Source organism: Mercenaria mercenaria, chromosome 6, assembly GCF_021730395.1.
Source record: "Mercenaria mercenaria strain notata chromosome 6, MADL_Memer_1, whole genome shotgun sequence".
Classification (NCBI taxonomy): domain Eukaryota; kingdom Metazoa; phylum Mollusca; class Bivalvia; order Venerida; family Veneridae; genus Mercenaria; species Mercenaria mercenaria.
Genome location: NC_069366.1, coordinates 11,494,538 through 11,518,050, shown reverse-complemented (window position 1 = coordinate 11,518,050; position 23,513 = coordinate 11,494,538). Strand labels below are relative to the sequence as shown.

The following is a 23,513-nucleotide window of genomic DNA, read 5'->3' as shown; positions in this document are numbered from 1 at the left end:
CGTGCGTCGTCCGTCGTCCGTCAACAATTTCTAAAAAAAATCTTCTTCTTGAAAACCACTGGGCAGAATTACACCAAACTTCACAAGAATGATCCTTGGGTGGCTCCCTTTCAAAAGTGTTCAAAGAACTGAATTCCATTTAGAACTCTGGTTGCCATGGCACCCGAAAGGAAAAACTTTAAAAATCTTCTTGTCCAAAACCACAGGGCCTAGGGCTTTGATATCTGGTGTGTAGCATTATCTAGTAGTCCTGTACCATAATTGTTCAAATTATCCCCCTAGAGTCAAATATGGCCCCGTCCCGGGGGTCACATGGTTTACATAGACTTATATAGGGAAAGCTTTGAAAATCTTCTTGTACAAAACCACATGGCCGAGGGCTTTGATATTTGGTATGTAGCATCATCTAGTGTTCTTCTACCAAGACTGTTCAAATTATCCCCCTTGTATCAAATATGGCCCCGCCCCGGGGGTCCCAAGTTTTACATAGACTTATATAGGAAAAAAAGTTTAAAAATCTTCTTGTCTGAAACCAAAACAATTAGACCTTTGATATTTGGTTTGTAGCATTGTCTTATAGTTCTCAACTAAAATTATTCAAATTGTACCCCTTAAGTAAAAAGAGACCCTGTCCTGGGGGTCCCAAGTTTTATATAGACTTATATAGGAAAAAGTTTTAAAAATCTTCTTGTCTGAAACCATACGACCTAGGCTTTTGATATTTGGTATGGTGCATTTTCTAGTAGTCCTCTACCAAAATTGATCAAGTTATGCCCTTAGGATTAAAAGAGGCCCCGCCCTAGTGTCACTTATTTATTATGTGAGTTATATAGGAAAAATTCTTAAAAACTCGTCTGGTCCTATTTCCAAGACTGTTTATTTATAATTACCTGATGACCCCAAGTAAAATGATGACACATGACTGTGACCTTGACCTACTGACCTACTTTCTTGTTTTTTAAGATACAGCCTTGAAATTTTGATGACATACACAGTTTTGCACACAAATCGTAAAACGAATTTCATTGACCATGAATGTGACCTACTGACTTTCTTACTATTTTATCACCAGTTTGACATTTGAAACATGTAGCTCATATTACTCAGGTGAGCGATCCAGGGTCATCATGACCCTCTTGTTATTTTATATAATGGCTTCAATAGAAATAAATAAGTTTTATTTCTATCAAACTGTCACAAAAAATATTTTATTTTATATTCATTTTCTTGAAATTCGAACAGTTTGTGACTAAGGGTCATATTTTTTTTGAAAAATTTAAAATGTGTATTTTGAGTGAAATAAGCATATGCATTTAAGGTATGTCTATTATAAAATGTTTTAAAACAATAAATAAACTTTTACCATGCATATATTCAGTTTTATTAAGATTTTTAAAAAATAATTGAGAAGCAAAAAATAAAAGTGGAACAAAACTTTTGGTCACACAGCTGTACTTCAGTTCTTTCCACCTGAGTGCCCATGACAACTGATGCATTGATCATAGCCAATTGTTTGTTTTCTATACATCTTTTGCTATACTGTATTTACAAATGTACAATACTGACGGGGTATTATTGGGAGGGTTATATATTGAATACATGCAGTTGGGTAGCTGGCCTCAAAATGTTTGAGAAAACATTGCGAAGCTTGCCGTTTTCAGTTGTAGCGGAGGGGCATAGGAGACTGCCTAGGCCACTGTGGGTTCAGGGGTGCCAGGGTTTAAGCATTTTATGACATATTTGGACACGTTCTAGATGCATCGTTTGCTCTTTTCAAGGTCCCATAATATTGCATCTTTGGTGTGTTTAGCTTTTCAGTTTCCTAAATTAACTGTAGGCACAGTCCTGCTGTGCTTATATAATAGTGGCTATGCCACAGAGTCATGCACATTTGGTCTGTATTTTTAATGCCTAGCAAACATTTAAATGTGCTTTCTGTTACTCCAGTACAAAAAAGAATAAAACAACATAACAATACATGTAGTAACAAGTCAAATGGTTTATCGCGGCCAGAAATTTGTACAAACCGGACAGAAGTTGCGAAATTGTCATTTGTGCAGGAATGAAGCGTTTACCATAATGTCCAGTATTGGACAGGTATAGTGACCATGCACGGACACAGCCAATTTTCTCAGAGGGGGTCCGATCCCCTGCCCCCACCCCCCACCCGCCCTGGAAATTTTGCAATTTGGCACTTCATTTTTTGCATTCTGGGACAATTTTACGGACTAACCTGTTAAATTTGCGAAAATGATAAAATCAAGCTTTCTTGAAGGTAAAATTCTTAGTTTCTTTTAGATAAATAATATGAATTATGTCGGGGTCGTATGTAGCAGCAGCCGCATATACTTTACATGCAGTCCTAATGTTGCCTTTTTCGAAAAATATTTTCTTTCCTTCTTGTCTTCTTTCCTTTTTTAAAGATTTTCCAGAGGGGGTCATGACCCCCGGTCCCCACCCCGCATCTGGATCCGCGCATGGTGACATATCATGCTTTCTGTTTATGCAGGTAAACTTGTGTTTGGTTAAATTTCAACAGAGCACAATTGTCTGAACAGTGTACAAACTCATTACTGTTTTTTCAGGCAAGGGTGGAAAAAAAGTGGTAGACAATGAAAGCAGTAACATTTTTATTAAAAAAAAAATAAGCAATGAGACAAACATTTCCAACATCTTTGGACGGTTCAAAAATCCCATGTTAAACATACGATAAAGCCCGAAACGCGTGAAAATGTTCCGAATGTAAATCGGGTGAAGTAAGCGCTCTATGTAGATTATGCGTCTAGATTGATTAAACTGGGCGAGTCTACTTACTTATTACTTGAGGATGAAAAAAAACGTGTTTTTTAAATGTTGCTCTTAAACAAGGGTGGCGGTTGAACTACTAAAAGTACAACAACAGTTGATTCACAACAAATCGTACGGTATGTTTTATAATCAGTAGAAGCTAGTCGTATTTACGCTTATGAGACCTGTTTCACCCATAAGTAAAGAATTGACAGGTCCATCATGAAATATTTTCCCCATCGTGCAAATACTTGTCCTATTCAATATGATCGCGGCCGCGATCAATAAAATACCAACTGGTCCAATATATCAATGGAACAGAACTTCATTAGTTAGTATTAACATTTATGTAGATATTCTTTGGGTGTCGGTGTTAGTTCTTTGAAGGTTGTTACTAATATTTCGGTCGGCTTCGGAATAAGTTTAAGATGTGTGGGTGAGTTGGTGTTAATTCTGGGGGTGTCAGTGTTAGTTCTTGGTGGCGTCAGTATTAGTTCTTGGGGCGTCAGTGTTAGTTCTGGAGACACCAGGGTCAGTTCAGGAGTTGGTGTCTTGTGTAAATCCTGTTACAGTTTAGGATGCTGGATCCAGTGGTTCTTTGGTTCGAATAAAAGCAAAGGTTGTTCTTTAAATGCATTCTAGGTGCATCATAATTGTGTCCTACAAAAGGTAAAAGACATTTACACTACAGTGGCACTATTCCTATAGAAGTATGTCTATATCTCTTTGTCATGTTTAGGTTGAAGACACTTACATCTAGATTTATATGTCTAAACCACTTGCTTGGTTCATGACTTGCGATTGACGCAGTTGTCCCAATCCTGATGATGCTCAATCGACGGACTTTGATTGTCAAGAGGCAACAGACCTGATTGAAAAATTCATAAGATATTCTTATCAGGATCAGTCTGCTTTCAAGCTGCTATTTATTTATTTTAGTGTTTTCTATGCTTGAAATATTTACAAACACTAACAAAGCTGTAGATATGTAAGGTTTAAGAAACATATGCAATAAGTGTCAAAATATTTTATGTAAAATTCATTTCCTGACACCCTGTATGTAGTTTTTTTCAAGTTTTAGCACTTCCCTCCTTTGACCAAGTACCATTTTTGCAGCATACGTATATAATAATTACTTACAAAGGCATATGAAATATTTTGTTGCGTCACTTGGGAGAAAGATGTTTAAAACGTAAAATGTTCATATTTCAATAGAAATGAGAATGAGAAATGTCTACAAAGTCTTCTTTGTTGTTCACAAACTTGTAAAATGTAGTCGAATATGTCAAGAAATGGTCTTTAACAATCTTCTCTGTGCAATTTCAGAAATTTAGCCTTAGGTCAGTTTCTACTCAGTCGGATAGGCAATCTGAATAGGAAAATGTCCCATGTCCTTTCACAAATTTGTGATCCAAGATATCAGCTACTGCATCCACGATAGAGTAAACTTGACAATTTCGCACAACCGCCTTGCCGTCTACTCATTATACTTCCTTATCCAAGCGAATAATTTGTCAGAAGTGCCAAAATGTTACCAAAACAAATCACTTCCAGGAGGGATGGGGGTGCAAGTTTTTACATAGACTTATATAGGAAAAAAAATCTTCTTGTCTGAAAGTTCAAGGCTTAAGCCTTTGATATTTGGTATATAGCATTGCCTAGTTGTTCTCTAACAAGATTGTTCAAATTATGCCCCTGGGGTGAAAAGAGGCCCCGCCTCGGGGGTCGCTTGTATATGAGTTATATAGGGAAAAATACTTCAACAATTATCTGATCATATTTCCTAGATTGTTTAATTATAATTACCTGATGACCCCAAGTAATTAGGGGTAACTTGACTGTGACCTTGACCTACTGACCTACTTTCTTGTTTTTTAAGATACAGCCTTGAAATTTTGACGACATGTATAGTTTTGCACACCAATCATAACAGCATAGAAATTTGGACCACGTCAGTAACTTCCGATACAGATTTCAATACTCCTCTTTAATGTTCTTAGACCTGACCTACTGGCCTACTTTCTTGTTTTTGAAGCTACAGCAAAGAGATTTGTATAATTTTTTAACAGATTTCAGTACTTATCTTGAAGAACCTTTACCATGACCTTCTCACCTTTTTTTGTTCTTTTGTTTTTGAAGCTTTAGCAAAGAAATTTTTTCAAGCAAGAAACTAAACTCAGATGAACGATATAGGGCCATAATGGCCCTCTTCTTAGAAATCTGAAGCAACCCGTCTGTAATATTTTTCCGTTACGGCTTCTTTTTGTTGTGGGCCTACTTTGTCGTCTCTGAGGCTGTGTGTTTAGTGCTTCCGAAAAATCTACCCTTACCTATTATCTTTTGAGAAGAAAAGATACATAATTAAACAAAATTTGAAATTCCCCAGGAGTTCAGTTTTAATCTCCAGTGAACAAAACATTGGATCTGAACAGAGACTACAAAAGCCTTTGGATAATGATAAAATTTGTAATGAATATCAACTCAAAGAATACCAGAACTTTCGTATGCGCCTATATAACAAAATATACGTACACGTAACATTTGTTGATCTCCCGTGGCCAAGTGGTTAAGGTCGCTGACTTCGAATCAATTGCTCCTCACCGATGTGGGTTTGAGCCTCACTCGGGGCGTTGAATTCTTCATGTGAGGAAGCCATCATGGTTGCTAACGGAAGGTCGTTGGTTCTACCAAGGTGCTTTCCCGTGATGAAATAATACACACAGGGGCACCTAGCGTCTTCCGCTACCATCAAAGCTGAATAGTTGCCATCTGACCTATAATTGATAATTATAATAATAAAACAAAACAACATAAAAGACATTATATTTACTCGTATGCTGTAAATTGATACCGATATTGACAAAGACACAGTATTTTAGGAATATGATATTTTTGTAATTACAACCTAATTTCACAGTTAATTTCCTGGAGTGACCGCTTAAAAATGTGTTGAAGCAGTATTGATTCGTCAAAAAAGCCATATAGGAAAACTAACGCGACCTGCTAGGGTTATGCTTTTTAACAAATCTTGAACATATTTATCAAAACTGCATTTCTGTAAAATTCCTTTAAATGTGCACTTGCAAATCAAGGAAAAATTACTGATCTTAATTACAAAACCGTTTTTCTTATATTTGCAGGAATAAGTCTACATTTGAAGGAATTTGGCGGAATTTGGTAGAACTGTTTCTTCGATGACTACCAATACTTTTTATGATGTGAAACATCGTGACCTACTACTTATGTAACAAAACATGTGCGAAATTGTATTACGAAATTGATTATACTATAAACACTTTTTTTTACTTATTACTTTTATCCAGGGACGACCATTCAAATTCAAACAGTAACGATGCTACAAATGGAAGAAACAAGTCTACAGAAACGTCTCTGGTGAGTAATGAACTTTATTCAGTTGTTTTAAGTACGATAATTATAATGAAACACATTAGGCCAGCGGCGGGACGAGTCAGGACAGGGTATGTAAAGAGAAAAATAGAGGTAAACAGGGAGATAATTTCTCATTTCATTTCAATATTATATTTGAAAAATAAACCGTGCGTAAACCATTAACAACCCACAGCCGAAAAATGATCAATTCGGAATATAAGAAATTTAAAAGTATTTATACGTTAAGCTGGACATTTTTACAAGAAAACTGAACATCGTCACATCACAAAAGAAAAGATTTGACTGACATTAAAACTGAACAGCGTATAAAACAAGTATGCATATATCATTCTAAGGCCACTTAGTTTATGGTCAAGGTCCCACTTGGAGGTCAATGATCAGAAAGCTTATTATATCCCCTTCCTCCCACTAGGGGAGACATATTGATTTTGCCCTGTCCGTCCGTCAGGCCGTCCGTCCATCACATTTCATTCGATCAATAACTGGAGAATCATTTGATCTAGAACCTTCAAACTTCATAGGGTTGCAGGGCTTTTGAGTAGACGACCCCTTACGTTTTTAGGGTCAATACATCAAAGGTCAAGGCCACAGGGACCTGAACATGTAAAACAGTTTCCGTTCAATAACTTAAGAACGATTTGCCCCAGAATTATTTTATGTTGATGCTTCACAGGATGATTGGACATGCAGAGTAGGTGACCCCTATTGATATGGGGCCACTTTATTTAAGGTCATGGTCACAGGGGCCAGAACATAAATATCCATTTCCGATCAGTAATTTGAGAACCATTTGACCTAGAACTTTCAAACTACATAGGGTGATAGTTCTAACAGAGTAGATGACCCCTATTTTTGGGGTGTCACTAAGTCACAGGTCAAGGTCATATGGGCCATCTGTCCGTCACACTTTACTTTCGATCAATAACAGTAGAACCATTTGACCTAGAACCTTCAAAATTTCATAGAGTGATAGGGCTTACAGAGTAGATGATTCCTTTTATTTTTGAAGTTACTAGATCAAAGGGCAAGGTCTCAAAAAAACAATTCTTATCAATAACTTGAGAACCGCTTGACCCAGAATCTTTAAATTTTATAAGATGATTGGACATGTAGAGTAAATAACCTCTATTGATTTTTGGGCTACTTGAGAAAGGGTCATGGTGACAGGGACCAGATCATGGAAAACGGTTTCTGACCAACAACTTGAGAACCATTTGACCCAGAACCTTCAAACTTCATACGATGATTGGACATGCAAAGTAAATGACCTCTATTGATTTTGGGGTCACTTGATCAAAAGTCAAGGTCACAGGGGCCAGAACATTGAAAACGTTTCCAATCCATAATTTGCGAACCACTACGCCCGGAATGTTGAAACTTTGTGGGATGAATGGACATGCCGAGTAGATCATCCTTTTTCAGCCAACCATCAGTGTCTCTTTGACTGTTCCCTATTGACTTCTTGCCTATTACTACTATGCATTTGGGGCTACAAGCGCTTTTCTACAAAAGCATCTTCTAGTTTTCTTTCGCATTACATCTTCTTAATCACTGGAAGACTTTCATATAACTAGTATCAAATATTAACCTCAGCAAGACGACGAGCAGAGCGCTCAACCTAAATCACCAGGACAAAGGTCAAGGTAACACTTGGAGGTCAAAGATCAAATAGCTTACATTTATTTCCACTCGATTTCTTCTAAACCACTAGAATGAATTATAAAAAATGTACATAGAATTAGGATCAGTTGTTATCCCCATCCAGACGACATGCAGAGTTTACGACCCAGGTCACTAGGTCCAAGTCAATGTCACACTAAGAGGACAAAGATAAAAAGGTCATACATGTGCCTGGCTCCATATCATTTTTAACTAGTAGATTAGGGTTTCATTGTAGTGCCTTAATTCCATGTACCACGTGTCCGTGTTTTTGTTACATTACTGCGTTCGGAAGTAATATCCTTCAAAACATCAGTAATTAAGACATGTCATCAGAGAGATCTGCCGTCAGGTCTCTCAGGTTTAATCTTATCATAACTGCTTCGTATATCATGTTAGACCTGTATTATTTCAGGTTGCTCGCCGGATTTGCGAGGATGTTGCGCCCTCTGAATCCACTGGTGTATCACTACTAATTATACATAATGATTCATGAACTATGCATAATCAAATCCAACAAACGCAATTCAAAGCCCAACTCAAGCACCGTTCGTACATGTAAAACAGCAGATAATTGCCGGTCTGCCCATCTCAAATAAAACGCTGCAATAAAACACAGATGCTGAATATGTCCATTCACTGGATCACTCAAACTCAAAAATCAATATTTTTTACTTTCAATATAGATAATGAGTTCTTGACGAGACAAATGCCTACATCCCAAATAAAAAAAACCTGACATTCAATGGTATGAAGAGAAAATGTGAAAGTTTGAATTAAAGTCAAGGTCATACTGTTTTACTAAAGTACTTCTGAAAGTTGTGATTTTTGAAAACGAATGTTTATGTTTGGCCATATATTCCAACCGAGGTAGCAAAATCTAAAAATATCGAGAATCATGCTTTATTACAAAATAAATTGATATAGTCTTCTGACAGTTTTACATGTATGTAGGGCTTCAGTAGAGTCTTTCAGATCACTTGCCTCTCAACCATTGCGGGTTTACTGGAGTGTAGAATTCCTTCTAATGTGGAAGCATTTCAACAGGCTAGTTTACCCAGGTTTCCTGAGTTTGAAGTGACCCCTAAGGTCCAGCCCCGCCATAAAAGCTGGAAAAATAGTCATACGAACTTCGCGTCCACAGAATAGCAACGGGCATTAAACTTTATTATACTAAATCTTTAAAACGCTACATAACATAACATAACTCTTACATGTATTTGGTATGTTTGGATTCAAATTTTCTAAGAACGCTGCATTTTATGTTACGCATACTTGACAGAAATCATAATAAAAAAAAAGAATGTCTACTTGCAGAACTGAAAAATGTCATAAAATGACACAAAATTCGTTAAAATGGGTGTTGTATTCTGTCCTTTATTGTCTATCTATCAGTTCATATGATATATATTTCATCAGATGTCTGTTAAGGTGGCGTATACATTCCAGGCACTGAAATAACAAACAATTGCATCCGTATTTATATATAATCAATTTAACAGTTAAATACCTTTACATGTACATAATAAATAGGTAATGTTCTCAGTTAAACATTCTGTACGGATAAATATCTCATTTATACAATAGTGGTCTAATGCCTTAATTATGCATGTCATAAAATAATATATACAATACATTTATCATGTTCACAATAAAAAGGCTTACTTACAAATCTAGGGGATCTTAACCATTTATACACACAGCGACACTTGTCTGCACAGTTTCTCTCCACACATTTGCCACACGTGATGCTGATACTGTGAACAATGTTTTAGATATTAATACATGCATGCTATGAATAGAAGTTCAGAAGGTATATACACGACTGCCATTTTGGAACACAAATACAGCGCGCTAAATCATTAAATAGCACCAAAACTGAATAATAAATAATCATTCCAATCGTTGCATAGTTACCTCTTAAAGCTCTAGTAAATGCATGAACTGCAATTACAAGACAAGCAGATAAAGAAGTGGTAGAAATAAAACATTCGTCACACCAAGTTCTGTACAACAGATCCTTTACTAAAACAACCTGGGAGAAATGACGTCATACACTTCTGATCATCACGTGACCACAAATAAAAGCAAAGTACTCACAAGACCAATAAGTATAATCAAAGTACTCACAAGACCAATATATATACCCAAAAAGAAAAGAAACATCGGAAAGCAGCAATGAGAGAGACGTAAACAACACATCATATGATCTGGAAAATATGACCCGGCTACACACTCCCACTCCATAGAAAATGATGTCATATTCATTTAACAACAAGGCATTCTGAAAGACAGCTAAATCCCCCGCCACTGCTATGGATAGTGAAAGGGTAAACCTTTGATTTTAGCTGTGACCTTGACCTTGAACTGACATGGCTGACTCATGAATTCTGCACAACGTCTTGATGAGGTGATCATTTGACCAAAGTTTCATGAAAATCCTTCAAGGGGTTTAGGAGATACAGAGCTGAAACCTTTGACCTTCAGTTGTGACCTTGACCTTGAGTTGACATGGCTGACTCATGAGTTCTTGATGAGGTGATCATTTGACCCAAGTTTGATGAAAATCCTTCAAGGGGTTAAGGAGATACAGAGTGGACACCAAATGGAAGGCTCAAACCTTCGACCCTTAGTTGTGACCTTGACCTTGAGCTGGCATGGGTGACTCATAATTTCTGCACATCGTTCTGATGAGGTAATCATTTGACCCAAGTTTTATAAAATTCCTTCAAGGGGTTTAGGAGATATAGAGCGGACACGAAATGGAAGGCTCAAACTTTTGACCTTCAGTTGTGACCTTGACCTGGAGCCGAGATGGCTGACTCATAAGTTCTGCACATCGCATTGATGAGGTGGTCGTTTGACCCAAGTTTGATGAAAATCCTTCAAGGGGTTTAGGAGATATAGAGCGGACACAAAATAAAAGGCTCAAACCTTTGACCCTAAGTTATGACCTTGACCTTGAGCCGGCATGACTGACTTCATGAGTTCTGCACATCATCTTGGTGAGGTGATCATTTGACCCAAGTTTTATAAAATTCCTTCAAGGGGTTTAGGAGATATAGAGCGGACACAAAAAGGTAGGCTCAAACCTTTGACCTTGAGTTGTGACCTTGACCTTGAACCGACAAGGCTGACTCATGGGTTCTGCACATTGTCTTGATGAGGTGATCATTTGACCCAAGTTTCATGAAAATCCTTCAAGGGGTTTAGGAGATATGGACCGGACACGATTTTGTTACGGACGGAAGGACGGACGCAGACCATTCCTATAATCCCTCCGCCACGGCGGGGGATTAATAAACCTTAAAAAAATAGCGACAATAAACTGAATGTTTACTCTCAACAAATACTAAAGAAATTATCTAAACATTCAAATACAATGATAACTGCATCAGGTACATCTGCTGTCTCTGAAAATAACCAACATAATATCTTAAAATCACATATACAAAATTTGCCGGAAACTGCCTCTTGCTCTCCCCTTTCCAGAAATTGTGTCCCTACAATTTCAAATAACATGTTATATTCCATGAAACATACAAAGTAATAACAATTTAAAATATTCTTACATACATTAACTAAGATGTATCTCCAGTATGACTTTACATCTGTTTCACTATCACTAATTAAGAATATTTAAATGTATTTCCAGTATCACTTCACATCTGTTTCACTTAGTAACAGTATTCAAATGTATTTCCAGTATGTATTCACATATATCTCATTTTATCAATAGCATTCTAATTTTAATTTGTTTCATTATGAGTGAAACACGCCGTTTTATTTTGAGTGAAACATACCGTCAATTTTGAAAGTATTTGGAATAAAATTTTAAACTGTGCATCTTCGCAAGGTAGGGCGCACACAGATACTAGGTAGATATGTAAGGGTTGGTAGATAGTTAGATAAAGAAGAGACATGGTAGGACACACACAGAGAAAATGTATTTTTCGACAAGGCTATTTAAAAAGTAGAGTGCTGCTGTCCTCCGACATATGAATTCCTGAATATGAAACAAGTAGATTCCCTTATAGGGAAAATTGTTTTCAATAAAGTCATATAGCAGTATCAACAATCTTCATTTTAAACACCAGGTATGAAATATACTACACATGTATACTGTAATGTTTGAAATAGACTAATGTTTACAACATTAATATATCGCATGATTTTTTTTTTTTTTTTTTTTTTTTTTTGGATTTAACGTCGCACCGACACATGATAGGTCATATGGCGACTTTCCAGCTTTAATGGTGGAGGAAGACCCCAGGTGCCCCTCCGTGCATTATTTCATCACGAGCGGGCACCTGGGTACAACCACCGACCTTCCGTAAGCCAGCTGGATGGCTTCCTCACATGAAGAATTCAACGCCCCGAGTGAGGCTCGAACCCACATGATTGTAAAACACTTTTACTTGGGATTCAATGTTGTTATATTTTCTGATCCTTTTGGATCATTGATTCTATTCAGTTCATTCAATAGATGTGTAAAAGAGTTCCGCTTAAGCCGGTGCTAGGGGGCGTGAGAGGTGTTGCACTTTTTATTACCACTCATGAACAGATTCAATCAAACCGAGTCTGCTCTTAGTCTTTTTGGTTGCATGGGATCTTTTTACAGAATCTGGTGTTATTTAAAATTAAATGCATGGTGCTATTTTATTTAGAATCGTTATTGCTAAACTGCTTCCGCTTATGTAACCAATGTATGTTTTATAAATCAGTCATGTTCGAAAATTTATCTTGGCAGTTACTTTGTTTTCATAACGTCAGACATCAGAGGAATATAAACAAACTACTTTTATTTAGGGGCCCAGCTACTGATGTCATTAACGCAAAATTTCTTTGAATTTAGAAATATGTGTTTGCGAGACAATTGTCATGCATGACTATCATGTCACGTGCAAGACATAAGCCCTTAAGGTCTGTAACATTTTGGAGCATTGGTGTATATTCAATACCTTGGCACAACTCTCCAGTAAAACTGGATATTTGCAGGTCATATTTTCATGTCTATAGTATATTTATGTATTGATTGAGATAAAATGTCCCTTGCAAAACTACATTGATTGATCCGTTGGCTGAATGTTGATTTTCTTGTTAGACTTCTGCCTTAGCGTTTTTACCCTAAGCTCAAAGGTCACTATATATGTTAAATTGTCGTGTTTATTACTCAAAAGACACACTTTATTGTCAAAACATTAAATAGTTGAGTCATCAATGTCATATTGACATATTTAGTTGAGCCCCAACTTCGTACTGTATGTTTGTAGACTTCAGGAAGCGTTAAGCAGAAAGTGAAAGAGATAGACCAAATGTCGACTGCAATTTCTGACAGAAAGCCAAAAGACTACCAGCCACCTGTTGGCGCTCAGAGTGACCTTGGAAGGCAACCAGGAGGATATCCATACAAAGCTAAGGAACATTCGACTTCAGATGATGTAAGTGTTTTTTTACATTGAAGATATCTTATTTATTTTGTTTTCTTTCAAACTAGCCTTGGAGAATGTCGGGGAAGCTGCTTCAATACCTTCTATATCGGTGGCGTCTGTCGATACGTTGTTTACAATTATATGAAAACTAATATCCATTGCATTATTAGTAACAAATTAATGCAATACAAATGATACGAGTCCATGAGAAAAAAAGTTCTAGTTCCATATTTTTTTCTATATTTTGTGAGCTTGTTGGCCATTTGGTTGGTCTGTGGTTTTCATTGTTTCCGGACAATACCTCATGAAAGGCTTGACAAATTTAAATAAATTTTGGTACACAGTTGTAACATCATAAAATTGTTCGACTTTGGCTACAACTCACAAATTTTATGACGTGGTTATGGCCCCTTTCCAACTTAAAATTTGACAATCTCATGGTGTCCGGACTCATGAAAGATTTGACGAGTTTAGATAATTTTTGATACACAGATTTGATAATTTCCAGTCTTAAATATTTTGTATGTTATTAAAACAAAACATTTACATAATTAACTGTATGATAACTGAAATTATTGTCTAATTATAACAGTAGGCTCTTTCACAAACGCTCGTTTAAGTTTATTCGCCTTCATGTTAAGCAACTTAAATTGTACCTTTTTGTGGTCATTTCTTTCTTATGGTGACCATACTTCTCTGACAAAGCCGTATTGTGGGGGTATTATTCGTCACTCCATTAACAGTTCTAGTTGTGTTTAATGGTAATAGACATTTACGAATTAAGTCTACGTGGACTGTGAACACCTAAGACGATCGATTTTTCAAGGGGACCGTCTCAACATGATAATTTTAATTTATGTGTGGTAGGAAAACATTCCAATAATGATGGTAAGGTCTGGCTTATTATGTTACCGCACAGGATAAGATTTGGATTTGTGTGTCCGTCTGTCTGTTCGCCATAGAGGTGTTTTGTTATGCATATCGCAAAAAGTATTTGATCTAGCGTCATAACACTTTCCCGAAAGGTTCTTCAATATTATAAGCTGCGCATCTGCGACAAAGTTGAAAAAGTGAGCTTATCTGTTCGCAATGTATCCGTATTCCATCGTCGTCGTCGTCCGAAATGAAAATAAATCTTAACTGGGTTAGCTGGCATCAAAATGTAGGTCAGCAGGTAAAACATTGTGAAAACTGTAGAAAACGTAATATCTTGCATCTCCATTCCTTTGTTGTTATTAGACATTTGCGAATTAAGTCTACGTGGACTGTGGACACCTAAGACGATAAATTATTCACGGGGACCGTCTCAACATAATTTGATTATATTATGCGCGGTAGGAAAAAGAGTTTATAACGGCAATAGGGTTTGGGTTATTATATCTCCACTATGCGGTAGGTGATATAAATTCGGATGTGCCTGTTTTAAGCTCGACTTTTTGAAGAAAAAGTAGAACTATTGCACCCGCTCCGGTTGGCGTCGCCGTTTGTTAAAGTTTTTGATAAAGTCAAATATCTCTGTTACTATTAAAGCTATTGATTTGAAACTTAAAATAGTTATTTACTATTGAAGTATGCACCAGGAAAAATAATCCCCATAACTCTGATTTGAACTTCGACAAAATTATATCCCTTTAAACTTAGAATTTTCAGTTAAAATTTTTGATAAGGTCAAATATCTCTGTTACTATCAAAGCTGTTGACTTCAAACTTAAAATAGTTATTTACTATCGAAGTATGCACCAGGAAAAACAATCCCCATAACTCTGACTGAACTTTGACAAAATTATGCTCTTTTTTAACTTAGAATTTTCTGTTAAAATTTTTGATAAGGTCAAATATCTCTGTTACTATCAAAGCTGTTGACGTAAAACTTAAAATACTTATTTACCCTCAAAGGCTTCACCAGAAGAAACAATCCCCATAACTCTGATTTGAATTTTGATAGAATTATGCCACTTTTTGCTTAGAATTTTTGTTTTAAGTTTTTGATAAAGTCAAATATCTCTGTTACTGTCAAAGCTATAGACTTGAAACTTAAAATAGTTATTTACTATCGAAATCTGCACAAGGAAAAACAATCCCCATAACTCTGATATGAATTTTGACAGAAATATGCCCCCTTTGCTTAGATTTTTTTGTTAAAATTTTTGAGAAAGTCAAATATCTCTATTACTATTAAAACTTTTGACTTGAAACTTAGAATACTTATTTACTATCAAAGTCCACACGCGGAGAAACAATCTCGATTACTCTGATTTGAATTTTGACAGAGTTATGTCCCGTTTTAACTTGGATTTTTTTTTACTGGCAAAGTTCTAATTAAGAGTCAAGCACTGAGGAAAGTCGAGCGCGCTGTGTTACGGAAGCTCTTGTTCCGTTTTTCTGTCCATCAGAGAGAAGTTACGCTACACATATCTCCAAAAGTATTAAAGCGAGCCATGCGCTCTGCACGTCGTCATAATGTGGTGACCATTTGTGCCATGTTTCTTTAAAATCCTTCAAGCAGTTCAAGAGTTACACATCGCACTCGAATCAAAGTTATATGACCTTTGACCCCTAAGTGTGACATTGACCTTGTAGCTAGCCATCCAAAACATGCGCCCTGCACGTAGTCTCGATGTGTATGGACATTGTGCAATGTTTCTTTAAAATACCTCAAACAGATCAAGAGTTACAGAGCAGACACGAATCAAAGTCATATGACCTTGACACCTAAGTGTGACCTTGATCTTAAAGCGAGCCACCTGATACAGGCGCTCTGCATGTCGTCTTGATGTGGAGAACATTTGTCAGGTTTGTTTAAAATCCTTTAAGGGATTCACGATTTACAGGGCGGAGTCGACACGAAATTGCTTACGGACAGACGGACACACAGACAGACAGACGGCCAGATGAACACCTGTTGTATCCCAAAATATGTCCCCTCGGGCGTAATAACAACAAAGGAATGGAGACGCATGCTATTACGTTTTCTACAGTTTTCACAATGATTTACCTACTGCCCTACATTTTGATCCCAGCTGTCCCAGTTTAGACTTTTTCATGTCGGCCGACGACGACGATGAAATACGGATACATTTCGATCAGACTACCTCATCTGTTTAACACTGACGCAGATGCGCAACTTATAATATTAAAGAACATTTCAGGAAAGTGTTATGACGCTAGATAAAATATTTTTGCGATATGTATAACAAAACATTTCTCTGGTGAACAGACGGACGGAAAGGCAAATCCAAATCTTATCCTGTTCGGTGACATAATAAGCCAGACCTTACCATCATTATAGAAATGTTTTCTTACCAAATTAGACATTTGCGAATTAAGTCTACGTGGACTGTGAACACCTAAGACGATCGATTTTTCAAGGGGACCGTCTCAGCATGATAATTTTAATCTATGTTTGGTAGGAAAACATTCCTATAATGATGGTAAGGTCTGGCTTAATATGTCACTGCACAGGATAATATTTGGATTTGTCTGTCCGTCCGTCTGTTCGCCAGAGAAATGTTTTGTTATACATATCGCAAAAAGTATTTGATCTAGCGTCATAACACTTTCCTGAAATGTTCTTCAATATTATAAGTTGCGCATCTGTGACAAAGTTGAAAAGACGAGCTAGTCTGATCGCAATGTATCCGTATTCCATCGTCGTCGTCGTCCAACATGAAAAAATCTAAACTGAGTCAGATGGGATCAAAATGTAGGTCAGCAGGTAAAGCATTGTGAAAACTGTAGAAAACGTAATATCTTGCGTCTCTATTCCTTTGTTGTTATTATACGCCCGAAGGGACGTGTTTTGGGATACCACAGGTGTTCATCTGGCTGTCTGTCTGTCTGTTTGTCTGTCTGTCCGTCTGTCCGTTACAATTTCGTGTCGACTCCGCTCCTTGAAGGATTTTAATCAAACTTGAAACAAATGTTATCCACATCAAGAGGACGTGCAGAGCGCCTGTATCAGGTGGCTTGCTTTAAGGTCAAGGCCACACTTAGGGGTCAAGGTCATATGACTTTGTTTCGTGTCCGCTCTGTAACTCTTGATCTGTATGAGGGATTTTAAAGAAACATTGCACAAATGTCCACCACATCGAGTCGACGTGCAGAGCGCATGTTTTGGATGGCTAGATACAAAGTCAAGGTCACACTAAGGGGTCAAAGGTCATATAACTTTGTTTCGAGTGCGATGTGTAACTGTTGATCTGCTTGAAGGATTTTAAAGAAACTTGGCACAAATGTTTACCACATTGAGACGACGTGCAGAGCGCATGGCTCGCTTCAAGGTCAAGGTCACACTTAGGGGTCAAAGGTCACATGACTTTGTTTTATGTTTATGTTGCTTTGCATTGCGGTGCTCTTGGTTTTATTTGGCGTATCCATTTTTTGTTCACTTACAATATTTTTTATTGAATTACTTCCTTTTTATGTTACTATAAATAGGTTATTTTGTAACATTTTTATTACTGGCCGTAGGGAAAAAAACCGATACCACTTTTCTGTGGTACAACATGGATGGTACCTGCAAAGTTAAGGTGTATTTTGACATATCTGTACCTGGTAATGATTTTAGTGGACTTAGAGTTTTTCGTGGAATTTCTTCCCTTTGTTGTCCTTTTCGTTTGGGCTTCAACAGTAAAGTTCTTTAAATTTTGCTCCCATCCCCTGATATAATCATTCGGGCGTATATTGCCCCGCTTGGCGGAGCACTTGTTATTTCTGTATTAGCGTTACAGACTTTGTATTTGTATAACTTTATTGTTTTAATTTGTCAGTAGTGGATGGACGAAGAGATGGACAGCTTTTTTACTAGATAAATGAACGGAAGATAGGAAAATTATCAAAATAAAAAAATCTTCCCATATATACTGTATTATGGCATAAACATGAATAAATGAAATTCATTTCTTGTTGGCAGTTATCAGTTTATACAATCAATCCGACATGTTTTCTTCTACACACAAGGAATGCACAGACATGTACGGTTCTTGAAAGTCGTTGTCGTGAGTGCCTCCATACAGAGCTTACGCTCTTGTAACACTTCAATTCTGCGATTGAATGTTCTACAGTTATTCTGTAATGACATATATATTTGTTCAATTTAGTACATTTAATTAGAAAGGGGCATAATTATGTCAAAATCCAAACAGAGTTATGGGGATTGTTTTTCTTGGTGTAGATTTCGATAGTAAATAACTATTTTAAGTTTCGAGTCAATAGCTTTGATAGTAACAGAGATATTTGACTTTATCAAAAACTTTAACCAAAAATTCTAAGTTAAAAAGGGGCATAATTCTATCAAAATTCAACCAGAGTTATGCGGATAGTTTCTCCTGGTGAAGCCTTTGATGGTAAATAACTATTTTAAGTTTCAAGTCAATAGCTTCGATAGTAACAGAGATATTTGACTTTATCAAAAACTTTAACCAAAAATTCTAAGTTAAAAAGGGACATAATTCTAACAAAAATGCAAATCAGAGTTATGGGGATTGTTTCTACGCGTGTAGACTTAAATAGTAAATTAGTATTTTAAGATTCAAGTCAATAGCTTTGATAGTAACAAAGATATTTGACTTGATCAAAAAAAATTAACAGAAAATTCTTAATTAAAAAGGGGCATAATTCTGTAAAAATTCAAATCAGAGTTATGGGGATTGATTTTCCATGTGTAGACTTCGTTAGATAATAAGTATTTTAAGTTTCAAGTCAATAGCTTTGATAGTAACAGAGATATTTGACTTTATCAAAAATTTTAACCAAATATTCTAAGTTAAAAAGGGACATAACTCTGTCAAAATTCAAATCAGAGTTATAGGGATTGTTTCTCCCGGTGTAGACTTTGATAGTAAATAAGTATTTTAAGTTTCAGGTCAATAGCTTTGGTAGTAACAAAGATATTTGACTTTATCAAAATATTTTACCCAACGGAGACGCCGACGCCGACGCGGGAGCGAATGCAATAGCTCTATTTTTTCTTCGAAAAGACGAGCTAAAAACAGGCACATCCAGATTTTATATCACCTACCGCATAGTGATGATATAATAACTCAAACCCTATTGCCGTTATAAACTCTTTTTCATATCGCGCATAATATAATTAAACTATGTTGAGACGGTCCCCTTGAAAAATCTATCGCCTTAGGTGTCCACAGTCCACGTAGACTTAATCCGTAAATGTCTAATAAGTCTTACCTTTGTCAGATACTGGCTGACCGATTTCAGAATATTTTACCCAAATGTTCATTGTCTAAACTTTTACCATGATTGCTCATATTGGTAATTTTTGACACACTAATGGCCAGCAGAGCTAAATGTACAAAATCTTGAAACGGCATCTCCTCTCCTTAACCTGTTACTTAGATTTTGGAATAATTTCACAGAAATGTTCCTAGGGAAACTCGCTACTAACTTTGTTTAAAACAATGACTGCCAGTGTTAGTTTCCCCCGATACTATATACCTGATGAAATAATGCACGGAGGGGCACCTGGGGTCTTCCTCCGCCATTAAAGCTGGAAAGTCGCCATATGACCTATCATGTGTCGGTGCGACGTTAAATCAAACCAAAAAAAAAAAATGTCACATCATTTTGAAAAGCAGTATACATAAATAGTCATCCTTTCTTCAGAACTAAACAGACATAATTAATGATGTTTACTGCAAATTAGAATAACAATAAGTCGCAGTTGGACTGACAGTATCAATTCGTACATTGTCAGAAAAGTTATTAAATTGCATGCATGCATTAAGGGGAAACGGGGATATTCTTTGATATATGCTGAATCGTAATTTTGTCAAGATGTCGAGCGCCCGAGATGTGATGTTGTGCGCTCGAGATAAGATGTCGAGCGCACGAGATACGATGTTGTGCGCTCGAGATAGGATGTCGAGCGCTCGGGACAAGCTGTCGTGCACTCTGGATAAGATATTTTGCGCACAAGATAAGATGTCGTGCGCACGAGATAAGTTGTCGTGCGCTCGAGATAAGATGTCGTGCTCTCGAAATAAGATGTCATGCGCATGAGATAATTTAATCTTAAAAAGAAATAAATGCATGTCCTAAATATACCACCGTACATTGGTGTACTGATATCTCAAACTTGCCTGATATTTATATGTTTCACTTTATACAGTCTGGTATTTTGTCAGCGCTTATCTCAGCTTGGAATTACTTTATCTACGCTGTCTTATCTAACCAGTTGAAAATTGTGAGACTTGCATTATTGACAATTACAAGGCTGTGCCCCGATTTTCAACTTTATTTTCTTCTGTTTCGTTACATGTGATGCGTATAATGTCTTGTTTGTTGATGATTCACTTTCTCCACCCCTCCTTTATGCCTTTATGACCCCCACTTTTTATGCCTCTGTTTTAACTAACCCTTTCCCCTTTACCATTCCCATTTTTGTATCTTTCATATAATCAAAACGTACATGATTTATTTGAAGCAACCCGTTTGCAATATCATCCACTACAGTTTCTATTTGCGGTTGGCATACTTTGCGAAATAAGGCTCTGGTTGTGTTGTTTCAAGGGAGTTAATTCTTAATTTCTATTTTCATTTACATTGTGCATCATAATGATGATAATACAAGTAACAGATAACATCGAGAGATAGAGCTTTAACAGAACTTGAATTATATCACATTTTAGATTATTGTCTGGACAAGTTATAATTGTATGTGTTTAACCAACAGCGATTGTTATTTTATATTATTCATTCAGCCAAAAAAAAATCGACTAGTATCGAGTTTATAAATATATATTTCAGAGAACATTTGAAAGAAAGTCGTTTCTGTTATATTACCGTTCAACAAAAGGATGGAAAGTAAAACAAATTGAAATCCAAAGTGATTGCAAATATCTGAATGCAAACATGCAAGTTCATGGCATTGATATGTATGAGTATTCGGTTGATGTTCCTGTTGATCAGTTTAATGTGTCTTACCAGTATGTATGTCATCTAAAAAGTGACAGTTATTTAAACATAAAAGGTAACTTAATGGGGACACCACCTGCAAAAAGTAGGAAATATCGTCTTGACGGCAACGCTATACAAAGAGATAGTTGGATGGAACAAGGACAGAAAATACAAGACCCATACAAATTTGATGAAGAGTGCCTTAGTGCACATTTGACTGATATATTGTTTCATTGTCAAACCCATTTTAGTATCACAGATGCATGTTTTCAGATAGAACATTTATGTTCTCGAAAGCTTCCAAGAACAAACGCATGGCGTCTGTTGAAAGAATTTGCAATATGTCTACCATCGGGGACAGACAAAACTAGGTTGTTGTTTGCTATTACAATAGGGAATGTTTTAACACATCCTCAACATATACTACAGGAACAAATAATTGATGAAACAACAGCTAACAGCATTATGAAAGATATAACAAAATACAGGCTAGGAGACCTTCCAAAATCCTGTGTGAACTATATGTACTCGGTATGTTTTTCCCTTTGTATGCTACTGTTTGGATCATCAATGTGCCTGCTTGAATACCTGAGTACGTGTTATCCTTTTTATGACGACAAATTTCTATTGACACGGCTTCAAAACTACGTACAATCCGGTGGCAGAATTGCGTCAGAGAAAGAATCGACATTTCATTGTGCACTCGAACTGTGTCGCAGCTTGTACAAAACATCAGCAGAAGAATCATCGAGAAACGCCAAAGATGCTCTTGATATACTGTTAAGACATTTGCCATTTAATATGACATTATTTGTCATCTCGAAGATGCGTTTAGATCGAAAGGACGTGTCAGTTAAAGAAACAGACTTACAAAATGTTCTATACAGTGCACTGCATGTGAGAATAGAGGCTGAAATAAGAGCTGTTAAGAAAATGAGGAATATTCGACGATTAAGTGATCTCTGGAAAAGGATAACCGACACTGACAAATTGAATGAAAACCTTAAGTCAAAATTTGAGGAAGCTTTGTTTTCCATTCTGGAATCATATCCTGCATCAGCTGGAGCAATGGCTGATATTGTTGTAGAGTTTGTTTTAAACTTTCGTTTCTTTCAAGACGAAGAGGACAAGAGAAAATTACTTCGTATTATAATAGAATCGCAGAACGACATCATACGAGAATTATTCTTTATTCTTGCTAATTGCAAGGAAATGGAAAGTCAATTCTTTTCCCTAGAAAATGAGCAATTCCAGTCCTTCTGCCTGAAATATGTGACAGGAAATATAACGTACTTCACAAAGAGAGATGAAGAATTCCATTATCTTTTGAAGCGTGTTTCCACACTTTGGGAAGTTCCCGTTGTAAATCAAAAGGTTGGATTCAATGACATTCTCGTGAATATTCTGCAGCGGGAATTTGAAAGATACCATCCGAAGCAGTTACTGCAGCAGCTGAAAACTATTGATAAAATTTCGGAGACCAATGATTGCATAGCGACAGTATTTATCGGTCATATAGAAAAAACATTAGATGAAAAGGTGGAAAAGCCAGAGGACTTAATGGACTACATATCAAACCATAGAGGAAAACCAGTGGTTGAGACAAGGTGAGATGCTTTCAGAGCTCATTAAAGTTTTTAACACGAAATGCTTCAGTAGTTTTTAACAGTATTTAACAGTATTTGATAAACCAAGGGTCATAACACACAACCATATACATTACCTCTGATAACACGTGCTTAGAATCTGTGAGTACAAGAAGTAACGAACAATTATAGATGATTGAAATTGTACTTGGTATATGAATTGGTATCATATAAAGTACAACTAAGATTCGTATGTTTTAAATAAAACAAGTTTCGTACGCTTTAGATATATAAATATATATATATCAATTTAGTTACACGGCTGTTTCATAGACACATGCAGGTTGGATATCACGGACTTTGTGTTTCCTTTCTTTTCCTGTAAATATAGGAGTACACGTTCTTCCGACATTCCGTAAAATTTGACACGACATATGTACGGAAGACTGGTGGTGACACTTCATACTTCAGACTTCAACCCCGTAATTGGATTTAGTGTTGTTATATTTTCTGGTCCTTTGGGATCATGAAATCCATTCGACGTATATGTAATAGAGTTCCGCTTAAGCTGGTGCACATTTCGTTTCCTCTCATGAACAGACTCAGTCAAACCGAATCTGCATCTGCTATTATTATTCTTCTTGGTTGCATTCTTTGCTTTCAGAGGATTTTTTTACAGATTTTATGTCATACTTCATACTTATGATTTCATATTTCAAATTTC

At 36.5% G+C, this 23,513-nt stretch overlaps 1 protein-coding gene across 1 annotated transcript in view; it reads left to right on the top strand.

Annotated features, from left to right (window-relative positions):
- LOC123550673 (uncharacterized) overlaps positions 1 to 23,513 on the top strand; it is a 49,376-nt gene that overhangs the window by 9,702 nt on the left and 16,161 nt on the right. Inside the window, exons 2-4 of the mRNA XM_053545099.1 lie at positions 6,111 to 6,180; positions 13,131 to 13,298; positions 21,054 to 22,810. Of these exons, the coding sequence (XP_053401074.1) occupies positions 6,111 to 6,180; positions 13,131 to 13,298; positions 21,054 to 22,810 (1,995 nt within the window). The remainder of the gene's footprint in view (positions 1 to 6,110; positions 6,181 to 13,130; positions 13,299 to 21,053; positions 22,811 to 23,513) is intronic.